This window comes from Glycine soja, chromosome 11 (assembly GCF_004193775.1).
Source record: "Glycine soja cultivar W05 chromosome 11, ASM419377v2, whole genome shotgun sequence".
Classification (NCBI taxonomy): domain Eukaryota; kingdom Viridiplantae; phylum Streptophyta; class Magnoliopsida; order Fabales; family Fabaceae; genus Glycine; species Glycine soja.
In genome coordinates this window covers 2,676,648-2,701,576 of record NC_041012.1, presented here as the reverse complement: position 1 = coordinate 2,701,576, position 24,929 = coordinate 2,676,648, and the positions used below count along the sequence as shown (strand labels likewise).

The following is a 24,929-nucleotide window of genomic DNA, read 5'->3' as shown; positions in this document are numbered from 1 at the left end:
ATATAGGTGGTGTATTTAAAGAGGTGGGTCTAAACTCCCATGTTGGTAATTGGTGGTTGCCAATTTGTCATTGTTTTTTCCTTATAATTACGGAGAGCTATCATGTCGTATATCCTCCAAGGAATTTTTATTTTTTTTAAGCATTTATATTCTCTAATTAATAAATTCCTTTAAGATTTGTTAAGGAATAAATTGTAAAAATATTAAATAAAGAAAAAAAGTGTATACATTAATAGCAATTTTTTTATTAATAAATTACAACACAATTTGATAGATATTTGATTTCTTTGAATATGTGGTCAAATATTCAATTAGGAATTCTAACTATGTATTTTGAGGGACATCCTTGATTACAAAAATTACAAATTACTGGTAAATGTATTAAATTTATTGATTTGTATACTAGCCAACTTAAAAATCATATTTATTATAAATTTTTATTGATTGACAATTTAAAATTTTGATTCTTTTTTTTGCTGAATAATTTAAAATTTTGGTAATACATGGGTATTAAATTCTTAAATAAAATTTTTAAGATAAACTCTCAGAAGAATAATTATGAAAAATATTTCTTATTTTTTGGTGAAATAAAAATCATTTCCTATATTAACAGTATAATTTTTTAAAATTAATTTAATTTTAATTTTTGTTTTTCTTCCTACATACTACAGTTTTTTTTTCCTACTAATAATTATTACTTGTAAGGAATAAAAAGACAAACCTTTTGTTAAAGTACACCGAAAAAAAAAATTAATTAAAGGTACTAATATGGACCGCGTCTGGGAGATTTAGTTTGAGTGTGAATATTGCCTTCGATATTTTGGCAAGGGAAGCTGAGAACGCTGTAGTCTAGTCACATTCCATAAAAGTCTGCGGCCACGGCGTAACGCTGTTACTCGCTTTTGTGTGAAATGACATATTTGTCCCTGGGAATCAAGATATTATAACATAATGTCATCACAGCATTGGGTTGGATTTATACCTCTTTGACTCGTAAAAATATAATACAATAGTATTATTAATATATGTAAATGTTGTCAACTTCCCAAGGTCAAAACTGTAACATCACTAACATGGCTTATGTTTTCCTACGCTACTTTTTTTTTCTTTCTTTTTTTATCTCTTCTTATTATTACATTAATTATCTTATTATATATTACTTCTCTTTTCTCTCTTTATCCTTCCCATGATATAACTTTTTATTAAAAATGGTATAAATATAATATTTGTGTAAGTCAATCTTCTGTTCCTTTTGGTAAAATCGTATAACAAAAAAATTACAAAAAATTATTCAAATATGAATTATTGAATTATAAAATTTTAATAATAGCTGAAAAAACATTAATTACAATTTTTTATAGGCAAACAGTTAATTACAAAATATTGATGTCATTATGTGCGTCCAACATATAGTCAGTTTCATTGATTTGATTAAATAATAATATATACCTAAAATATTGAAAAATCGTTTGATGTCAATTGTCAAACAACGTTACTTTTCTTCGGACTAATGAGAACATCTCATTAATGCGATTAAGTTTGTGCCTCAATCTGGTTTGAAACTTCGATATATCGCTTTGACGTTTAACATATATTCAAGACTCAAGCATGCAACATATATGTGTTAGACACTTGGACATTCCATTTTAGGCCAAAAAATTTGATCCTTTAATGTTGCACCAAAGGAGTTTGAACATTGAATACACAAAAAAATGGAATAAGTCTAGTCAAGTCAAATACTTGCGTCAAAGGCCAAAACTCACAAAAAATAAGGAAAACCTCCCCATAGGTAGGGCATCTTTCTGTTTGTCTTAGTTGTGCGTTGGTGGCCTATATCTTTACCTATTCAATTCCCACATGCAATAGAGTCTAATATTACGATCGTAAATTATTGCACTGCATACTAAAGCTAGCATTTAAGTCTATGCTTAATTGCTTATGCTTGAACTTTTGGATAATGCCGCCGGATGCGAGGTTGAATTCATGGTCTTATGTTGGACGCCTTGCTTTATTCTTTTTATGCTTTCAAATTTATTCTCTTTAGTTAAACTTTCTTTTTTAATAATATCCGTTCCAATGCAAACATATTAATTGCCCATACAGTATATACATCATACATGTAACATGCATGGAGCTCAACCATCGGGTAGTTTACGAATAATCCAAAATATAATCATATACGAACAGTGTTTTTTCCCCCTATAAAAATAGATCTTTCATATTCAAAAGATAAAGTAACATTACCTATATATATTTACAAGAGTAGAGAGACAATGGAGTGCGAATAAAAAAGACTAAATAGAAAAGCAATCAAGCAATTACGTTCTGTGACAGAGTGAGTGAACATGTGTGGAGTCAGGAATGGGAAGAGTTAAACCACACCTTAAAATATAACTATCTCGTACAAACTTTTTTATTTATTAGGGGATCTCGTACAAACTATTTTTAATACCAATCAATATAAGAAATATTTCTAAAAATAATGTTAGATATAAGGCAAGTTAAATTTGTATATTAAATGCTATTTTAATTAATTTTAATTTCAATCATTTACTTTTTTTTTGTTGGAAAAAGGACATATATCGTTTGATGATATAAAAGTTTGTTAGGGTTATTCTGTTACGTGAGCTCGTGTCTGTAGCCTTTTTATCAGTGATGAGGAAAATAAAACAGCCCAAAAAATGATTCTAATGTTTAAATTGTTTTTCAAACTTACAACCAAAAGGACAAACAATATTTCATGGATAATGCATTTGATGAGGAATGAGAGTTATCTGGAGTATAAGGGGTTTTGTCACTATGGTGTCAAGGTTTTTGCCCATGTATATGGGTTAGCTAGGTACCCTTGTTGTGCCTATCTTAATTAAAAATATACTTTTTATTTGGCTGACCAAAAAAAAGCAAGTTATTTTGAAAAGTGTTTTCCTATTGCCACAATAAAGTTAGAGGGACTAAAATAACTCTCCACCTATTGTTTTTCCTTTGCAAACAATTTGTAAGGATACGAGTTTACTAAACAACAAAATTAGGATTGCATACAACAAAGTTTGATCCTTTATTCTCTTATTGATTTTCTTCTACCCACCCAAATCGTTAACCCATACAAGGTTTACTTACTTCCAAAAGTGACAATAAAGTCAACATTAATGTCTATTTAGTATTTACTTTTGTGTTTTAGCATCAATCAAAAACTGACGTTAAAACACAAATTCCTTATAATAGAGTTACAATACTTAAACATGTTTCATGACACATTTTTATCATTAGCTTAAAAAGGACTAAAAATAAAAAAATTACGAGTAAGGTTTATTAAATAAGGAGTATAACTAACAAAATTAACGAAATTTTTTATTTATTAAGTATTACTAATTTCTTCTATTTTTTTTAATTATACTTATATATATTTTTATTTGAATTTTTTAAAAAAATGAATACAGTTCATCAATTTTTAAAATATTAATATACTTAAATAATTTTATTTTTAATACTTTACTTATTAGAAGAAAGTTTAAGTGTTTCAACAACTTACGATATAATTATTATCCTACTCTAGAACGAAAGCATTGATGTACCTAAAGCAATCAGAGCACATGATTTATTCACGTAATTAAACAAAAATACAAAATATCCTTGCAAATCAAAGCATATAACACTGCTACATCATTTTAACAGATCAAAAGGCATGCATGCAAAAGATAAGCAACAACGAAGATAATCACGACACACACTAAAACAAAACCTTAGGACAGGAAAAATATGACAATATTATAAAGCAGCAACAGGCTTTTATTTCAATAACAATTTTTCGCAATGACAATTATCAGATGAGAGGAGTCAGCCATTTCACGTGGTAGCTATCGTGTGTCTTCAATTATATTTATACCCCACCACATTGCTTCCTTTATAGGAAGTGGAAGAACCACTCACGCCCACTAAAATCATACTGCAAAAAGCGATAGTAATCTTTTTTTCTTTATAACTTATTTAAATTATCGATAAAATTATTGTCAAACACTTAATAATTCAACATAGAATCAATATAATAACTATTTTATTTTATTCGAATGGGAGTTTCATTTGACACGATTTGTCCAACTAATGAGATATCATACTACCAAAAAAGAAAAAAACTAATGAGATGTTCGTGCATTATTTTTTATTTTAGAAAAAATACATCCAAATACTAGCTATGAACAATTAAAAAGAAAAAATAGTTCACGGTATTCAAATTGCTTTCTCACCGACAAATTCTTAATTAAAAATTAAAGATTACATTTCTTCTATTATTAATTGAGTGTGTGATTGATTAACTGACATAAAGTTATTTTAGTTTAATTTTATACGCGAGTCGAATATAATTAATTTTAATAAAAAATACACAAGATTTACATGCATAATAAAATATTAATGAATTTTTATATATGTATTAATTGAAAAGATAAGCTCTTATTTTCACTTCATAGTTTATACATAAAAAAGAAGAAAGCAAATATTAGCTGTGAAAAAAAATTATATATATATGGTTAAAAATTAAAACAAAATTAGTAGTCAGTATTATTTAAAAAACTATGTGCATGTTTTTTTTTTTAAAATAAACTATTTATATATAATTTAATGATTTATATTTATAGTTCTATTTTCATTCAGAATATATATAAAGCTTTGTCAGTCACTTTAGTTGCTTTCTTAATATTTATCATTTCATGGTTCTGTTTTTATTGGCTTTTTCCGGCTTGCTAACACTAAATTTCTGTCACATCACATGGCATGCGTTTAATTTATTCTTCTCACAATGTATTAAACTCTTAATTTTGTATGTTTTTGCTTTTCGAGGTGACATTCTATGATCTGTTATTCTGCTTAATGTTATTAAAGAAATCAAATAAAAAATGTTAGGCTAGATGGAAAATAGATTTTGGTTTTAAGATTCAATAGTTCATAGCTTCTGTACAACATATATAAAGCCAAGAGAAGAAGAAAAAAACAAATACATTTTGCATCATACCATATCAATTTTATTCCTCATTCCAAATCTTTAAAAACCAATACTAAATTACATCATGGCTAGTAGTACTATATTTATTTCAATATTTTTTTCTCTATACATGAATTTGAAAAACAAACCTTCAATCCTGTTTGATTTCTAAGTATTTATCAATTATCCTTTTTTCTTTCACTCGAGATCTTTAAAAGTTAAAACATATATTTTATTCAGGGTTCCCACTTCCCGTACCTGAGGCCTTTTGTCCTAAAAAAAAAAGTAGATACGCGCCCAGCGTGTCTATGCGGTAATAATGTCCTTTTATATAGTTTTAATGTTTTATGAAAGAAAAAGTATTGAGCCTGGTCAAAAACACCAAAAGGGGACACTTTTACAAATTATTTACTAAAAAGGGGGTCTGTTCTTTTATTGCAAAGCGCCCCTCACCCAGGCGTCTCCACTGTGCACGTGACACGTGGTACAGGGAGGTAGCACCCCTGACGCAGGCGTCTTTGGTAGTGCCCAGGGGTCAGACACTACTGGTGGCGCCCCTGCTGCAGGCGCTACAGCTAGCGCAGGGCAGCCAGGCGCCTGCCCCCCTGTCTCTTCTTCTCACACCCCCCAGTCTCTTCCCACACCCCCCAGGGTGGGGGGCGCTTTGCAATAAAAAAATAGACCCCCGGAAATAATTGCAAAAGAACCCCTTTTTAGTAAATAATTTGTAAAAGTGCCCCTTTTTGGTGTTTTTGCCATCGAGCCTGTCGATGGGAAGAAAATAATTACTATTGGTTTGTTTATAAATCACGACGGGTTAGAAGTAGATCCAGAAATGGTACAGAGGCTGAAATTTTTTTCTTCTTCATTTATAATTATTTAAATGTCTGAATTTTAATAAATAATATTTTTTTAAAAAAATCATTTTTACACATAGAATTAAAACTAATTTTTATATTAAATGATTATTATAATAAAAAAACACAATTAATTTTATAAAATTTGTTACTAATTACTATTAATCATTATTATAATAATAACACACAAAATTAATTTTATCTATATATATGTATAAAGTTTTAAGAAAAGAGAGTCGAATCCCTGATCGTTTCCTCTAAATCTGTTTCCAATTAAAAGTTTATATAATGATCTATATTGATAATTACATATTCACAAACACATGCAAGTTGTATATGCATGTGATCTTGCTTGATTAAAAAAAAGATAATTAATCTAGCTTCAGAATTTAACATAACTCTTATCATAATTTTTATATAGTATGGTGAGGAAAAGATGTGCAAATAGTCGAATATAATACTGTCAAACACTTAATAATTTATTAGAAATATCTATAAAGTTATTGTCAAATACTTAATAATTTAACATGGAATCAATATAAAAATGATTTATTTGATTGAAATGTGAGTTTTATTTGACACAATTTGTCGAACTAATAAGTTTTATAACTTTAGTCGTTGTCTTCATATTTATCATTTCAGGATTATGTTTTTATTGGTCCTTCCCCGGCTCACTGCCCTAAATTTCTGTCTCATCACATGGCATGAGTTTAATTTATTTTTCTCACAATGTATCAATCTGTTAATTCATTTTTCATTCTTTTTGGTCTTTTGAGAATTTGAGGTGGCATTGCATGTGTTATTAAAGAAATCATACAAAAAATATTAGGCTATTATATATGATACAGCAGCTTCTGTGCAACACATAAAGTCAAAAGAGTAAAAGCAAATGGATTTTACACCATACTATAACTATTTTATTTTTATCCCTCGTTCCATCACAAAAACAAAAAGAAAAGAAAGAAAATTCCCCAATATTGAGTAACCGTGGATTGTTAGAACACTAGAGGAGATTTTATATGTGATCTTGTATATGGTTTTGGGCACTCATTTCTATCCTCTATTTAATATATATCTTTTGCTGATTTAAAAAAAATAATTCCTCCAGTATAAGTATGTTATTTGCTGATAAAAAAAGAAGAAAATCCCTCATTCCAAATCTTTTAATTTTTATTTGCCATATATATTTTCGACATTTTATGCATGGGTATTATTATTATTTTTCTTTTATTTTCTCCCATTCTTTGTTGTCTCTCCTCTCTGTGCATAACACAAGTATACGATTCTAGTATGTTCTTATAAAGGGAAAGGAAGAATAAAAATACTACTACTGCCAAAAATACAAAACAGTGAATGAAAGAGTTATTAATTATTTACATTATTTAGCACCATTAATAGAAAATGGATGTTAATTTTTGTTAGTTTTCTAGTTTATAATTTAAAAAACAAATAATAAATTTCAAATATACTTAAATGTTTTTAAAGAGTTGACTTTTTCCAATAAATGCTTTATATACAGAAGCTTAGAAGTCAACATTTTACCTGATGCTTAAGGATATAATAATCTCTCAACCATATATGATAATTGTGTATACGCGCCTAGCGTGTCTACCGTAGCAAGTGTACTTTATGGATCCTGTCAATGAAAGGGAAAGGAATGGTTAGTTTATAAAGCACATACTTAGAAGTTTATGAAATGATATTCATTGGCAATTATATATCGATAAACATATGCAAGTTGTTTATATGCATGTGATCTTGTTTGAGTATTAAAAAAAGTAATAAATTAATTAGGCTTCGGAATTTAATATAGCTCCTTCACCAATTTTTGTCGTTTGGTGAACAAAAAATTGTGGAAATATGATATTGTTGTCTGCCATGGAAGAGAATATTATGTTTAATTGTCAAACACCGTGCATCCACATTCGCTTGAGTACGGATCAGGGAAAAGTGCTCATATAGTGAGTTAAATTATATAATACTAAAAACAATTTATGGTAACTGATGTCTGCAATTATTGTTTATTAGTTGGGGTATTGAGAACGACAAATGTGAACTAGATATTGGAGAATAACCTCTGATTAAATAATCAAAGTCAACTTATGGTGTTTTTGTGTGAGAGTGATTGAGTGGAAGGGATAACTCTTGAAAACGCGGGGGGCAAGTCGCATCACCGGCGCATGATATACAGGAACTTTATATTATATTCATCACACCAATTTAACATCTTATAAGCATGTTATTTCAAATTGGTTTTCGTTAGTACATAGTAGGGACGGATCCACATCACTTAACGTGGAGCAGCTGATGCAAAAGTTTGAAACTAATTAAAAGAATAGAGCCAACTACACTAATATTTCTATAATTTTCGAGATTATGTATGATATTTTTGTTTTTTTCGATCTCTACCGTAATTTTCTTTTAATTGCTTGAAATTTATTATACTGATACTTACTATTATTTAAAGAACCAGATCATGTATAGTTCAGTAAAAGGGTTACTGTCAATGTTAAAAAGAAAAATGGCGTGGATGCGCGATCTCATCATGTGCTTCGTTCCTCGTTCAAACTTCAAAACTTGAGCTAAAAATTAAATTATAGAAATCAGTAGTTAGTGAAAGTAGCTTATGTCTTTAATTGGTTTAGTAACCTTTGTAATGCATGGTCGATTTATTTATTTTTATATTTTTTGGTATAATGGTCACACTGAAATTCAAATTTAAGACATTATACTTGCTATTTAAATTCTTTTACCTGGTTTTGCTGATCGGGTTTTTTATGATCTGGTTTATGATGCAGATTTCTTTTTTGATGGTTACTGCACAGAAACAGTTTACAGGGGTATAGAATGATATAACGTGTTGGTCCCCTTATACCCTTTATTCTTCATTAATTAATATAATTTATTTGTTTGTTTGCTAAAAAAAAACTTTATCACTATGCAAATCTTAGTAATTCATTATTTATTATAATCAATTGAAGTGTGTATGTTAGTGTAAAGTCTTATTTTAAAAAAAAAATGACTAAGAATACAAGCAGACCAGGTGACGCACGACTTTGCTTAAATTGTTTACATATACACTATGAAAATTTTACACAATTTATGAGAAAAGGTAGACTTTTCTATTTGACTTAATTTGTCTAAATACATAAAAGAGAGTTAAAGAAAATAGAAACTAATGAAACATATATAATCTTTTTTTATTGGTAAAGATTGAAGAAAAACATAAGAAAATAATTTATAACTAACAGACTTTATTTTTGAGTTAGTTTTTTCTTTTGGTAGAAATATAATCTGTTACTAATACTATCCTATTATGATTACTCATTTATTCGTTTGTTTGTTGGTTCAACACCTCTCTTTCTCACATATCTTTAGGGTCCGAAGTAAAAATTAAAAAAAAAGATATTAAACAACATAAATGTATTTTATAAATAATTTATCAACAAAAAAGTTCATAAATTTATAAATTCAATTATAAAAAATATAATACACAAAATTCTTATATATTAAAAAATTCACTAAAATAAAATTAGTAATTTTTTAAAAAAGTTATGAGTTCCTCCAAATAAAAATCTTGAGCCGTGGATCACCACATGCTCACATGCCTATTCTTCTCTATGCATTGGTCACTCAGCGTCATCTACACCTTTTAATTAACGTTGTGATTCTCTAGTCAATTTGGCATCCATATCTGGGTCCCGTTATAACAGTGCAAAAACACACTAAGCTGCATCCACGCCATTCCACTCCACACTAAAAATAAAAAGATTTCGTCTCTTTATTTGCACATGCATGTTACATCTTTTTTGTTGTTGTTAAAAGTGTCTGTTTCGTACCAATATAAAATATTGGATAATTGGAACAATAGAGCACACTATTGGGGCAGGTCTGAGTTGCAGCCAAATAAGATCACTATTGTACGCATATGCTACGACTCATTCTTGGTATACATGTGTGTATGCGGCCAATATGATTGCTGAAAAATTGGCGATTCAGCAATTCACCATACCATATAGCAAGCTTAATTGTGTTTTCTCTTGGCAACAACACCATGCATTGACACTCACACTCATTAAGAGTAGTGGGTCAAGGAGGATCATTTACTTTATTATTGGTATAAAAATAAATTATTAATGTTTTAAAGTAAGGATAATGTAAAAAAAATTATAATCCATTGCGATTCATTTATTATCCAATTTTTTTTTCTTCCATTCGATCATAGAATATTTAAACAATGAAATAATTTGTTAATCCTTTTGTTACATTTTAATTGATTTTATTTAATTTTCTTCCATTTCGTCCTTATATTTAAACTTTTTTCGTTTTTTTCCCTTCAATATTACACAATATCTTAATAATCAAAATACTACATCTTTCACTGCAAAATGAAAGATATTTTCCTAAAACATAAGCTAGAGACAAATAATGAATGACACCAGTAAAATCGACCGATCTTTAGATTCCGAGCAAGCACATGAAGAAATAATAGATCATTTAGAAACAATCTATTTAAATTCTAGCTTGTTGTAACAATGATTAGAATTAAATGCAAATATAATATTTTTCAACAAAATATTACACACACACACAGATTCAAAAGGAAGCGGTTGATTTTCGGTAGCAGAGAGTTTACAAATATAATATTTTTCAATTAGATATTATATGAAGATTATAATCATAACTATTATTGCTCATAGACATAATATATTTTCGTTACATATAAACAAATAAAAAGATCGAAGGTAAAATTCAAAAGTAATGAGCTACACAATTTTTCTGAAATCAAAGACTAAACTTGATCAACATATAATAAAGAGTATATACGAGAATGTCTGGTGGAGAAATGGCAAATATGATCCAAAAGCAAAGTCTCAGACATCGACGGTTGTGTGCGACAATGTAAGGCTCTGTCTGAGGTGTATCTGCAAGGACTTTGAGGATCAAGTTAGAGCCAAAAGGAGGTTGAGGGAGGAATAGTGTTAGATAGCTTATAGTTGATTATGGGATCTACTTAAATACCTAAGTTTTGGTGGGAAGGTTAGTTAATTACTGTAGTCACGAGTCATAGATTCATGTGGCGATAGCTAGGGATTACGCGAGACGTTCCCATGTCTGTAGGTATAAAAGTATAGTTATGAGTAATTTAATTATATCTTTTGATTCATTCATAACTAGTTATCTAATTGATTTTATAGTTATGAGTAATTTAAATATATATTTTGTTATTCATTCATATGTAATCGATTTTATATATACCTTATCACATAATTGGTAATCTAGCTAACTAGTTTATTGATAATTAATTATATATCCATATTTTAAAAAAATTAATTATATCAAATTATACCCATATTTTAAAAATTAATTGAGAAAAAGGATTATATACTAACAATATAATTTTTTTTTATATAATTATCTAATCATAAAATAAATTTGTTGATTATTAAAATAATTATTTTAAAATAATTTAAATACTAATTTATGATATTTCATATCATCCGTACATACACATTAAATTCAAATTAATTATATGGTTGCATTTATAATATCCAATTATAATTTAATTATTTATTAAATATAATTATAGTTATGTAAATACTCATATCATATCATGAGTATTCCTTCATCTTTGAGTACTGGGATATATCAAACTGTGTAATTCTCAATTGGCTAAATATTTGTATCATCTCGGATTATTTTGAAATCGAGTCAGGAACAATGAATAGTTAAGTCAGGGAATTTAAAAAAAAATCCAACAACATCATTCCATCATAATAAAGATCATCAATTGATTAAGAAAACTAAAATAAAGTTAATAAAAGACTATGGACAATGCAATGTGTTGCCCATCGCATACATAATTCCAAAAAACGATAACAAACATCCCAATTCCCAACTACAAAAAAGCTTTGGTTTCAACGAACATTCACATGGTAACTACATTCAACTGAACGAAAAATAAATTTGCCAAACATGTGGGTGTGGCATTCATAATAGGTCAACAGCCGTTTGAATCTCCAGACGTGTAAATAAACTTCTTTATATTTTTAACATAAATAGAACTAAATAAGTAAGTCGTTGTAGTATAGTGGTAAGTATTCCCGCCTGTCACGCGGGTGACCCGGGTTCGATCCCCGGCAACGGCGTTTTTGTTTATTTTTATCGGAAAAAAAAGACATGATACAACTTGTCGTTTTGGGCTTAATTGGACCGTTTCATTAATGATTTTTGGTAGCGTATAAGAAAAGTTGGGCTACGAATTTCCATGGGCCATTTTTGTTTTGCGAAGAAGCCTATACCTTGCGCGGTGGACCGAGTTGACGGTGATAACCTCCTCCCTTCTCCTCCGCCAGATCTCATCCTCGCCGCCGCCGCCGCTGCCGCCGAATTTCTCCTCGTCGTTTTGTCTCCACCTCTCACTCTCGTAATCTTCTCCCTCTTCATTTCACTTTCAATTTTTAGATGCAATAACCTTGGTTAATTGTAATAAACTTTGATGTATTGCTTCATAATTCGTTTAACCTAAGCATTTGAGATTGCAACCGTGTCTGTGTATCAGTGTATGTATAAAGTGAATCTGGTGTTGTGCAGGCTGAAGCTTATTAAGGACCGACAGCATGTGCCGGCAAAATTCTCCGGTACACCATGCCGGTGAAGAAGAAATTGCAGCTGATGAGAGTCTTTTAATTTATTGCAAGCCTGTTGAACTGTACAATATTCTCTACCGCCGCGCTCTTCAAAATGTAATATAATAAATACATTTTTTTTCTTGCTGAATTGAGTTTGTGCTGTGTTGTCATATTTCAAATCTTCAATTTACTCTCCTACTTTTCATAATTAGAACAATCCAATTTAGGTCAAAACCTTTTACTATCATTTTTTTTTTATGATTACCTTTTACTATCATCTGAGTGTGCGTGTCTTTTTTTTTCTTTTCTTCTTTTAACTATTGTTGTGAGCGAAGCTTGCTAAGAATCCTATTGAATATCCAAGGGGGATACGGATGTACGATTTTTCTGATACTTTTTAACACATAAAATTGTCTTATATTTGTTGTTGGGCACACGTCCTCCACATTTGAATTTTGTTCTCGAAATTAGCTTAGATTCCAGCATTTGTTTTCTGAAAAGTATTCAAAGCTTGATTGATTCTACTTTATAATTGATTTCTCTTGCAGCCTTCTTTTCTTAGGAGATGTTTGCTTTATAAAATAAGAGCAAGGCGTAAAAGGAGGTAAATATTCCTTCTAATTACAGTATATGGGTATTATTTAATATTTTGTTTGGTGACTCCATTTGTTAAACTACACTGCTGTTTATACTATTTCCACACTGCTAATATGATCACTGAAGCTACTTTAAGTACTTGTGCTGTTAAAAAGGATAATTAATTGATAATAATTTAATAAAAGAAATTTTAATTTTGAGGGTCTGGAGTCCTCATGCAAAAAAACCAAAGGCAACAAAGGAAAAGAAGTAAAAAAAGAATTCTTTAGTTAAAAAAAGTAACCAGTCCATTTGTGTATCAGATAAAGATTCATCATCTTTAGATACTGTTTTCATTACTCCCCCAATTAGACAGGTGCTTAAGTCTTGAGGTGATAGGCACTGAGAAACATATGCCTCACTGAAGAAGGCTTGAAGATCAGGAAAGAGAGAAAATAAAACATTTGACTATTTTGCATTGTATTTCTATATAAATTACCTAGTTTAGTGGAAGGGAAGGATCCTAAATCAACCCCTTTCTTTTTATTTTTAATTTGAAAAGCAGGATTGGCACACAGATCAAATAAAAGGGAGTGAGATGAGCTCCCTCAGGTTTCGTTTTTTATTCCATATTTGAATTACATCCATGGTAACAACAAAAGGTTAAGAGGGTCAATTTACAAAACCCAAAGTTGCTTTCTGCATACGGTCCCAAGTCCCAAAGGTGCACAAACATTTTTTTCCCAACATTCTGACTATTTTGTCCCATTTGTTACCACAGATAGCAAGCTTGATGTTTTGTTTGGGAAATTTTACAATCATTAATAACCACTAAAGGCATGCAATGCTTGAACTAAAATGGCATGTGTAACTGTAAGGCACCAAAGGAGTGCACTTCACTGAAGGGTCAGCACCTTAACCAGCAAGAGGTGCTGGCTCCTGCTGGCCCTCCTTTTGTTGCCTTTGATTTCACTAGCAAATGACTATTAATCAATTGTGGACACAAGTTAAACTTGTAACTGTATAAGATTTTTTCTTTTATTATGAGCTAATGGTAAGTCAACTTCAAAAGTAAATGAATCAAAATTAAAGGCACAGGTTGTGTTGTTCATTGTTTCTGGCTGGTGCTTTGATTTCTAGTTTAATTTTAGCATTATAAACTTGTATCTTTTTTAAAATTTACATTTAACAATTGGTTAGCTGTAGTAATTTTCCTGAATAACACTTAATGCAATAAGGAGCTCATATCAATTATGCTTTATCTCTTACTTTGCTGCATTGGATGGTAATGGAAATTTTGCGGGGTGCTTTCTGTTTTATAGGTTGAGAGCAGGAATTGTGATTTTCAATTATAGGGATCACTACAACATTCTTCGGAAAACTGAAGGTACAACATATTATCAATAACTAGGTTCAACATTGCATCTTGCTATTTGTGTCCTATACTATGATTTTCAATTATAGCTGTCAACATTTTGTCATTTGTTTATGGCTGAAAGTTTTTTAGTGAAGTATTGCATCCACCTACAATTTGGACTTATAAATTTTAACAATGCTGCTATCTTGAGTTGACATTTTTCAGTGTTCTTTGTTCTTTGTGCTCTGTTTTTCGTTATTCTCTTTGAACATCTATTATTATTTAAAAATGGGATTTTGACAACACTGATACGTTTCCGATCTCTTTACAAATGCAGTGACCGAAGACTTTTCTTGTCCGTTTTGCTTGATGCAGTGTGGAAGCTTTAAGGTATGTACTGTGAGTTGTACTTTTATTGTGCTTGTTCCATTCATAATTTGATAATCAGGAGGATTGTTGTCACTTTTTCTGTTTTAGAAGTTAAGTGAAAACTCTGAAAACCATTTGTCATGAAAAATTGAATTTATTTAATGTAATGATTCTCTTATAGTCTTCTTTGAAGGGTAGATGTAATATTGTTTTGAGGTGGTAAAAAATATGATATTTAAATATTGATTGGATATACATGGTAACTTTAATTTTTTTCAATTCTCAATATGCTCTTTCTTTGTTAGAAAATATTTTCCTAATTTGAGCTAGAATCTAACAAGACAAATTAATAATGCCTTGTTTTCCACAATTTGTTTTGGCTATTTTATTATGTTCAAAATTTTACTATAAAACTATAAAATCACATGAAATTACTGTTGAAAAGTTTTACATAATCATAGCTAATATCATTTCCACACTTTGGCAATTTTATCAATCTCAGTTTATTTGTGCAGGGTTTGCGATTTCATCTTTGTTCATCTCATGATCTATTCAACTTTGAGTTCTGGGTTAGCAGTTGTAACTAAAAGTAAGTTTTAACCCTTCTGAATGGCTTTTAATTTGTCCTTGTTCTGTTTGTAGGTTACTGAAGATTACCAAGCAGTGAATGTCTCCGTGAAAATTAATATATTGAGATCAGAGGTCAGAACCTTGTTCAATTTTGATTTATAGTAAATTTTTTATTTTGCTTAGAAATTGTAATTTGCTTACAAAAGATTCTGTTGTTCTAATTATCAAAAGCATCTCGTTTGGTACTATTAACAAAATAAACCTTGTTGAGATCTATCCCATTGATACCCTGTTGTTTTTCTCAAATAGAATAGACTTGACTGAGGTCACGTATTTGAGGTTATCTTGTTTATCATCTGTAGTATTGATGGTGGATGTAATGGGTCACGTATTTGAGACTTTTGAGTAACATCTATGTGCGGTGTGCACTATGTTTTTGTACTGACATAATGCAGTAACTAATTAATCTGACTTTTTTTTTTTATCAGCAAATATAATTATATTCATATATATGAGAAAAGTACCAGAGGTACTTGAGATACAATTAGTTGGATGGCCATAATCTGGTTCCAGATCAGACTAAAATAGAGTCTGAGTAGGAACCAAAAAGGCTACACCCTACCATAATTAAATTGCTAGTACAAAAAGTCTTTCTCCAGATTAAAATACTAGTACAAAAAGCCCTGTCTGATATTAGTAGACCATTGATTGAAGTGTACTGCGAAGCCTTTCTCCAGATTTGATAACCATGTCCACAGAAGAAAAGAAACATTGTCAATAATTAATCTGACTTTAATATAGGATCTACATCTTATGCTTGGATCAGATGCAGATCATTTTTGTCTAATAAAATTTTTACCCCACAGCAAAAGGTGCCAGTTACCCAAATGACCTAGCAGAGTAGCATTAGTCTGATGTGCCTGGCAATATTCAATAGAACATTTATTCTTGTGTGTGCCTGTCTTTTTAATAAGATTGGGAGATGAAAATTCCTTTTCTTGAAGAATATATTATTTGAATTCCATTCTTCATTTGAAATGCATGGATTTGTTTATATTATTTATTTTCTTAACACTTATCTATCTGCATGCAGAATGTTGCTGATGGAGTAATTCCACAATCGCAAACTTTCTTCTTTTGGTTTGTTGTGCATATTTATTTAAAGCAGTCACTAACTAATTCATATAATTTTGAGCAAGATTACCAACTTTAAATTATTCATTAACAAAAATCTGTTACAGTTCAAGACCTCGAAAACGTAGAAGAAAGGACTCTGTTCAAAATGAAAAATGCACCAATGTAAAATTCCTGGAGTTGGACTCACCAGAAGGCATACATAATGGATTTCTAGAAAAAGATGATGATGGTAGGAATTGTATGTTGATGCCTGCTGTAACTAATATTTGAAACAATATTTAGATACATTTTTTTTGCCTAAAGCACCCAAAATTCCCTAAAATGCATTGAGGATTTATTTGTCTTTAAAACATGCTAGTGGAAGTGACTTTTTCTTCTTCTGTGAATAAATCGTAAAAATGAAAAGAAAAGTGAGAGATGCAATAAATTTTGGTCCTGAACTGTAAAACAGAGAAAGACTACGTGGACACTGTTGGTGGATTTTAGGCAAAGAAACTAAATGTGGCAGAGCCAAATGACCTCTTTATCATTTTTAACTTAATCATTAACAGCTATAGTTTTCTTCAATCTTCATGGGTTCAAAGGGTAATATGTAATTCTGATACATGATGGGGACAAACTTTAATTTCTTGATATATTAAAATTAATTAGGACAAAAACTTTAAGGAGCTAAAGTGTATTTCACCCTTTTTTTCTGTTTTAGGATAACTCCTGATCCTTGTGTTTGTTTTTTTCTCTTTTGTTATGTTTTCATTTATCAAACACCCACACAAAAGCGTCCTAGGAATGGATGATGCCTTAATATAATCTTTTATTTAGATGCACAAAGTGCTTCATGCCCTGGAAAACTCCTCCAATCTCCCTTTCAAAATAAAAGTTTGCAAATTGATGGATTATTTTTACTGCAGAAAATAGGGGGAGGGGCAAAAACATACTTTTTCCAGTTTGTTAATCATGAGTAATGTCTATCTAATTCTTTGGTTTTTATATTCTGTGGGATGGACTGAAGTTCTAAAATTATTTGTAGATATACTATCCTGCAAAGGGGAGAACGTGTCTAGAACATCTCGTAGTGAGAAAATTTTGTCTAGAGAAAGAAATGATGGAGGAAAATTTGGTCCTGATCATTCTTGCACTATGGACGACCTGGAGCATGTTGAATCCAGTTTCAACATTCCAGGTGTTTCAATTGCCATGCCCCAATCTTCTGTGGACCCTGAATGTAGTAAATCAATATGTAAAAGTGATCCAGCTCTGCCTGCTAAAACAAAGAAGCTAAGCATGGATCGATCAGACTCAAGAAAGTATGTTCATAAAACCTTTTTGCTTATCTTTGATTTTTGAAAACATAAACTTAAGTTGTAAATGAAGACTCAACTATTTTTGAGTTCTGTATTAGAGAAATGTTTGGAACACACTCTTTCTTGAATACACTTTTTCTTATTGGTTGAAATTTATAGGAAAACACATTTGTGTGGGTGCTACATCATATTTAATGAATCTCTTTCATGATTTTGTGGTTTTCAATAAATTATAACCAATAGAACATAGTGTGTTCCTAGCACTCCTGTCTTTATTATTTATATTTATTTCTATTGTTCTTTTAGTTTCTGTTTTATAAATAAGTAGTTTCTATGTCATGTGGGGTATAATAAATATAGTTTCTGCTAGGAGTGTGGTAATTTTGTGAAACATCAAGTTGTATTTATTAAAATTCTAAGAACAATTTAAGTGAATGATATAAAATAATACAAAGTCGAATGCCTCTGTATGGATGTTTGAGTTGTAGAATATCTGTATTGTATTTCTGTCACCTGTGATTCAAATTTCATAGCTTATGCAAATGCATCATTACTGTTATCATTGCCAATGTGGCATCTGTGATCTGATTTTTTATTTTATTTTTAAGAATGTCTTTTATACTTTGTATCACCATGAAATTTGATTAATTTGAGAGGAATCGTAATACCTGTGACTTTTTTTTTATTATAATCTTTCTCACGAATGTCCTGGTTTGAGCATTTTGATTCAGTTTTTTAATTCAAAATTGTTTTCCAGCCGGATGCTTCTGCAGAAGAGACTTTTCTTTCACTCACACAGAGTCCAGGTGATTAGTTATCTTAGATCTCTGAGTTTTTTTTATTTGCATACGTGCTTCATAATCAGCTTGATGTATGGAATATTTTATGTATAAGTTAATTGCTCGTTTGCTACAACTGAATCTCAGGTTTGTGTTTTTTTTTTTAAATGTAGAAACCTTTGATTTTTATGTTAAAGAACTATCTATCATGCATAAATTTGGTACTAGACCACTAAACCTCATTGTATTTAATCTAGCTTTCGGAAATTTGATCTTAAATTAACAAGAGTATATGGGGTCAATTTTACTAATAGGCTGTTGCCTTTCCCATCTCCTAATTATGGGAGTTCATTTTTTCATATTCTAGAGACACTGATAGATCTTCTGTTGAAATTATAGAGATTTTAGGTAGGGGAGGAGAAATTGAAAATAGGCTACTGAATAATCTGAAATTGACATTGGTTTGATGTATATACAAAATATATTGGCCCTTATTTATTCTATAAACAAGAAATAAGTCATGAAATATGAAAAGCACTCTTAAAAGATCGTCCAAGATACTTAAAAATCCAAAAAAACATTAATGAATTTTTTAAAATATTTTAACAATTTGGTTAAACTTTTTTTCTTTTTCCTTGTTTGTATTTCCTCTGCCTCCTCTGCCCTTTCCCTTGGCTAATTTGTATGTTGTTAATGGACCTAATCTTCCTCAACTTCTCTTCATATATCTTTTTACCTTCGGATAGTTTTATTAGTTTCCCCCCTTTTAAAATTGCCATTGGTAGCTTAAAAACCCTGTGTTATGAGTTAGTTTTAGAAAGAGATTGCAAGGTAGTTAGATGCAGATTAGAGTGAGGAGAGAGGGTATCAAACATCCTCACTATCCTGTTAATGTATCATTGGTGCTTCTTTTGTTGAGAGGGACTGAAGTTTATGCAAACAAGAATGACGCCCCAATGTTTAGATGTTTTAAGTCACGGATTAGACTAGTCTAAAAAACCAGGAACATTGCCGTAAAATGAGGATTCCATGGTGAAATCTCATGATTTGACACAAAAGGTGCATACAACCCACCTAAGCTCCTTGGTGACTAGTGTTGGAGATATCACCGAGTCTATTGCAGGTTTGCATGCTGAGGTGAGACGGATTCCAACAACAACCAAATTTCCTGTCAAATGAATATCGATGACAAAGACGTACTTTGCTGTTGAAGAGACTCCATTGGAATTGTAGCTCTATTGCTCAAATTAGCATTTAGGGGATGACTTGACATTGGTTCAAATTACTTAAAGAATTTGATCACCACTTAGAGTAGGATCAATTTAAGCAATCACATGATTGCTAGGGAAAAACATCAGTTCAGTAGTCCCGTTTTGGAATTCAAATTTAGTGTTTTCCACTTTGATCAGTGGTCAAGCAATATTAGACAAGTTTTTTGCTTTTGTAGAGGGTAGTACACACAGAACAACAATAGATGTACACCACACAAGTAGCTCGTATTTGACTACTCTTGCACTACATATAATACTCCATACTCTTTGTAATTAGTACCTCTGGTACTCTATTTCATATTAATACATTTAACTTTGCTGATAAAAAAAAAAGTGTTTTAAACTTTGGATGGCGGCAAAGAGTGGTGAACCCAAAAATGCTATGGTGGGAATTATTTTCAAGTTTTTTATTACTATTATTATTTAGTTTATTATATTATGTGTTATGCTTTAAATAGTTTATTATTCTTTATGCATGTGTGTCGGGGTGCGCATGTGCTACCATTTTATTATAATTGTATAATTTTTTTTGAAAATTTAGTTTCTAATATATTTCTATACTTTTAATACAATATTACTTTTTTAGTATTCTAACAAACATTCATGTTACTCTCACCATTAATTTCTTGAATTTTATGCATTATTTCATTTTTTAAAATTGTAAATATTATTTAAAAATTAGGCTAAATTGCAATTGTGGTCTCTCTTTAATTTCTTATCCACAATTTTGTTTTCTCTATTCCCCCCCCCCCCCTATGATTTTAGTCCACAACATTTAGAAAGTCCGCAATTTTGGTCCAATCCTCCATTTTGCATACATTTATTCCTTTTTTTTTTTACATTTTAATTAATTTAAGTAAATTTTAATTTGCGCTCAGTACTTTAGTCAACATTAAGTTAAACGGTGATTTATGCAAAATTGCGGATTTTCTAAAATTACAGAAAAAGAAAATATGGAGACCAAAATTGCAGACTAGGAATTAAAGGGGGACCAAAATAGCAATTTAGGTTAAAAATTAACTAAAAGATTAAAGTTAACTTTGAGTAGTTTGTAATAAATCAATATTATTATAGCATGTTTTTAGTAATTGGTATAGTTTATATTCTTTATTATCTTTAATATTATTTTTATGAAAATTCTAAAATTTGTTTGAGTAATACTTTTTTAGTTTTTAATATTTTAATTAATAATATGTTTTAATTTTATATGTCAAAGTTTTTATATGTTGAATACAAATTTTATATTTTAGACACACACACTCACACAAGATAACCTAATATATATAATATATACTAGGTATATGCTAACTTACGCCCACTTGTTTTTAGGAGTATGTTAGCAAGTTACACCTTGGGTATTTTTTTAGAAATTTGTAGTTATAGTTTGTTAACTTACTACTTCTAAAAAAACAAGCAGGTGATGTATTTGCTAACATACATCCACTTAGTTTTTAGGAGGAGTAGGCCGTGTTATCGGTGATCAACCCGGTCAAGGCAATGTTCATTGGTTGAACTGCATGGATTGATAAATTATTAAATATATATAAGTTTATATTAATGATATTGTATAAAACCAAGTTGTCATTCATATTCTAACATGATATGCTGGTGCAGTGGTAAGAAATGTTTTAAATGTCTTGAGGGACTTGGGTTCTATCCTTGGTTGGAGCATATTTTTCACTTTTTGCTCAATTTTTGGAAATTCACGTATGTTTTTCTACTCCAGTAGTGTTGAGCCACATGTAAAGGAGAAGCCAGCAACAACCGTCAACAGGACATGCCTTGAAGTGGGTCACCAGTTTTGTAAAAAATCGCTGAGTCATGTGCACATCCAATTTGATGACCAACTCAGACCGGTGATACCACCGGTTTTCGGTCTGATTGGCCTATATGAGCCGGTTTTATAACACTGGGAGTTTTGATGATTTAGGTAGTTAAGATCATGATCATATTATTCAAATTTGATATGATTTGATTTTTCTTTATTCTTGAAGATTTAGTTTGTTGAGATAAAGATCAAGTTATTCAAATTTGATTTGATCTTATTCTGTAACCTAGGTAGTTAGGGTCTCTCTTATCCATCTCTGCCTATGTAAACTCTCATGTAATCTGATCAATGCAGAAAAGTAAAAATCATTTTCTTCTCCTAAAATTACAAATATGTTGTACATTATATAGATAGAGACATATACACCCAATCCAGTTCTCCTCTTAGGAAAAAAGTTACACTGGATTAACATGATCATGTTGTTTCCTAATCCAATTCTTTCCTTAGGATTACACTGAACCAACAGGATATAATAGATTGTAGGATAAGATAATCAAATGCTATTGATGTTCCAAACAATTGATTATATCAGGAAGGATAACCATAGTAGTCAATAGTGGTCGGAGTGGCCTCTATAGCGCTGGAGTAGAGCGGATGTTGCGTCTCGGTTTCATGATGCGGTCAGAGCAACCATGATAATGGTGCGGAGACAATCCTGTTCCTTGGGCGTTTTCTCTTCCTAGAGACTTCTCTCCTGTGCGACTTTCTTCTCCGGTGAAGGCAATGTTTTCTGGCTGTGCTATGTTTTCTTTTGCTTTTTGGGTCAGAGAGAGGGTGAGGTAGTTATACACAGAGAGGAGGGAGTGTATCAGACTTGTATCTAGTGAATTGTTAGAGCCTAGAGGCAGTTCTCTGGCTTGAGACCCCTGACTCTTTCTTTGTAATTTCTTTTTATTCAAATGCATATTGTATACAGTGTTTCACGATAGGGGTTCCCATCTGAATTTCTTTTCAATTGGGTATATCTCTGAACGAAATGTTTAGTTTGATAGACAATTATGATCTTCTGGTGTATTTTATGTAACACTAGCATCAGCTGTGACTTATACAGTATTTTGCTTATCATAAGTTTCATGCAATACTTTTCTTTTTAATTGGATCTTAGATTTCTTAGCTGAATACATCATTGTGTTGTATTTGAAACCTTCATCTAGCTTAATAAAATGTAACATTATTTCATAATAAAATTGAGTTTACTTGTTGGTGGACTTGTTCTTTTAATGCTATATCAATATTTGATTCGTTCCTAAGCTCCACCTCACTTTTCGTTTGTGTTAATTGAAGCCTATGGCACTAGAACAAGTGTTATCAGACCGTGATAGTGAAGACGAAGTTGATGACGACATTGCAGATCTTGAAGATAGAAGGGTAAGCTTGAAAGCCTTTCAAATTCATTTTTCTTTTTCACTTTTTCCTCTTTTGTCTATGTCAAAATATTGCATTTGGATTTGTTACTTCAGGGCACAATTTGTAAAGAATGGGAACATGATAAAATTTAGTATAGCACTTCATTGCCAAGTAAAATTTTACTGACATTATGCTCTTCCTTTTCGCGTCTTAAAAAATTCCCTTTTCAGTTTGGTCCTTCCCTACTCTAGTTGCTCGTCTAGATCTTGTGCAGTTACTATTGGATATTTACAGTGCAACAAACTTATATTAATCACGATAATTTAATGTTGAACTGTAATGTTGCAGATGCTTGATGATTTTGTGGATGTTTCCAAAGATGAAAAACAGCTCATGCATCTCTGGAACTCTTTTATGAGGAAGCAAAGGTGTCTAATGCTGGCAGTCATATTAATCTTTCTTTAGTTTTCTTTTCCCCACATTAGTAACACTATTTTGGTTTTTAGGTTTTGCATGATAAATAAAACCAACGTTCTGTGTCATGTGCATGATTCTTGTTGGTTACACATGTTTTTACTGTGGCAGGGTGCTGGCAGATGGTCATGTTCCGTGGGCCTGTGAGGCATTTTCCAAGCTTCATGGAAAAGAGCTGATCTCATCTCCTGCTTTATTTTGGTACTCCTATCTTCCATTGATATTTATCTAATTTCATGGAGTTTTCCTACTAAAAGGAATCATGCTCAATGATCAAAGAATTACCTGTGATTACTGTCCTGGATAGCATGGAAGTCATGATTTAGTTGAATTATATAACCAGAGTACAAGACACACCTTATATTTCTTTGTGTAATCTTTTTGCGATGTCTGATCACCCACTTGTAGTACTTTAGTTGTAAACTTTTGTGTCATACTTCATCTTATCTATTTACTTTGGAATTCTGTTTTTAGAAAAATTAATATCCTTTAATGCAGGTGTTGGAGGTTATTCATGATCAAACTTTGGAATCATGGTCTTCTTGATGCGTGTACTATGAACAACTGTAGCACAATATTAGATAGTTACAGAAATGAGTGATTGGGTACAAGAAAAAGTTAAAGACCAGAAGGAAACTGACTCAACAAGAATATACAGTCTTCCCCGCCTTGTATTTTGCTTGATTGCAGGTTCCCATTTTCTTATTTGCATAATTTATCATGATTTTTTGAACTGTTATTGTCCTGTACATTGTATTAATGTTGCCAATGTATTGAGATTGAAATTTAGGGTATTCCCTCACAGTAATTTTACTCCTGAATCGTAGCTTGTCTAACAAATATAACTTTTTTATATATGAAAATGTATAAAGTACTGAAGTTTTATTACATCATATAAAATTTTAACGGGATATTTAAAATTTTGTTTAGTCATCATATTAATTTTAATGACATTTTAAATTCTGCCCCTCTCCACTCAGACCATTGGTAATTGTGTGAATTTTTCTAGATAGGTGGGTTATTGTGCTGAAGTTTATAAAGTTTAGTACTTTGAAAGTTGAAACAGATATGTTGTGTGGTTGAGAAAAAGCAAGATCTGGCTGACACAATTGGGCTGAATACAATGTTAGCTTCTAGGTACCATAGTAGTTGCGGTGACTGAATTTTTAAATTGGCCTTAAATAATTTATTTCCCTATGACAATTGTACAAGGCAATGATCTGGCCTTTGGCGTCAAAACATTTAAGACTTCCTCTTCCATATTAAATAAGATTTCTCTAAAACAATCACTATCTAGCCAGTAGGTAGCATCAAATTATATTGACCTGAATCGACAATTACCAAATGCATTTTTCTCATTCATTGTCTAATCTTCAAGATCGTCAGTTTCCTTATGTAGACCTGACTGATATTAGAAGCATTTTATTTCCCGTTCTAACATATAAAACAAGATAAT

At 30.7% G+C, this 24,929-nt stretch overlaps 1 protein-coding gene and 1 non-coding gene across 5 annotated transcripts; both read left to right on the top strand.

The window, feature by feature from the left end:
• The first annotated feature begins 11,909 nt into the window (after positions 1-11,909).
• On the top strand, positions 11,910-11,981 carry TRNAD-GUC. The gene has a single exon. It is a non-coding gene; the product is annotated as a tRNA-Asp (tRNA).
• Positions 11,982-12,090: 109 nt separating this feature from the next.
• On the top strand, positions 12,091-24,756 carry LOC114377593 (polycomb group protein EMBRYONIC FLOWER 2-like). 4 transcript variants are annotated; one of them, XR_003659107.1, is made up of 16 exons: positions 12,091-12,259; positions 12,427-12,578; positions 13,013-13,068; positions 14,363-14,427; positions 14,735-14,787; positions 15,282-15,335; positions 15,409-15,468; positions 16,430-16,476; positions 16,578-16,711; positions 17,501-17,777; positions 18,532-18,580; positions 22,937-23,020; positions 23,348-23,427; positions 23,585-23,674; positions 23,972-24,163; positions 24,487-24,756. XR_003659107.1 is itself a non-coding variant. In XM_028336184.1 (15 exons), the coding sequence occupies exons 2-15, from the start codon at positions 12,453-12,455 to the stop codon at positions 24,072-24,074; spliced, it is 1,269 nt and encodes a 422-aa protein (XP_028191985.1). In that variant the 5' UTR covers positions 12,091-12,259; positions 12,427-12,452; the 3' UTR covers positions 24,075-24,361. The 4 variants fall into 4 exon arrangements, 3 of the variants coding, with proteins under 3 accessions (XP_028191985.1, XP_028191984.1, XP_028191986.1); XM_028336184.1 differs by lacking the exon at positions 24,487-24,756 and having other exon boundaries at positions 16,578-16,702; positions 23,972-24,361; XM_028336183.1 differs by lacking the exon at positions 24,487-24,756 and having other exon boundaries at positions 23,972-24,361.
• The last annotated feature ends 173 nt before the right edge of the window (positions 24,757-24,929 follow it).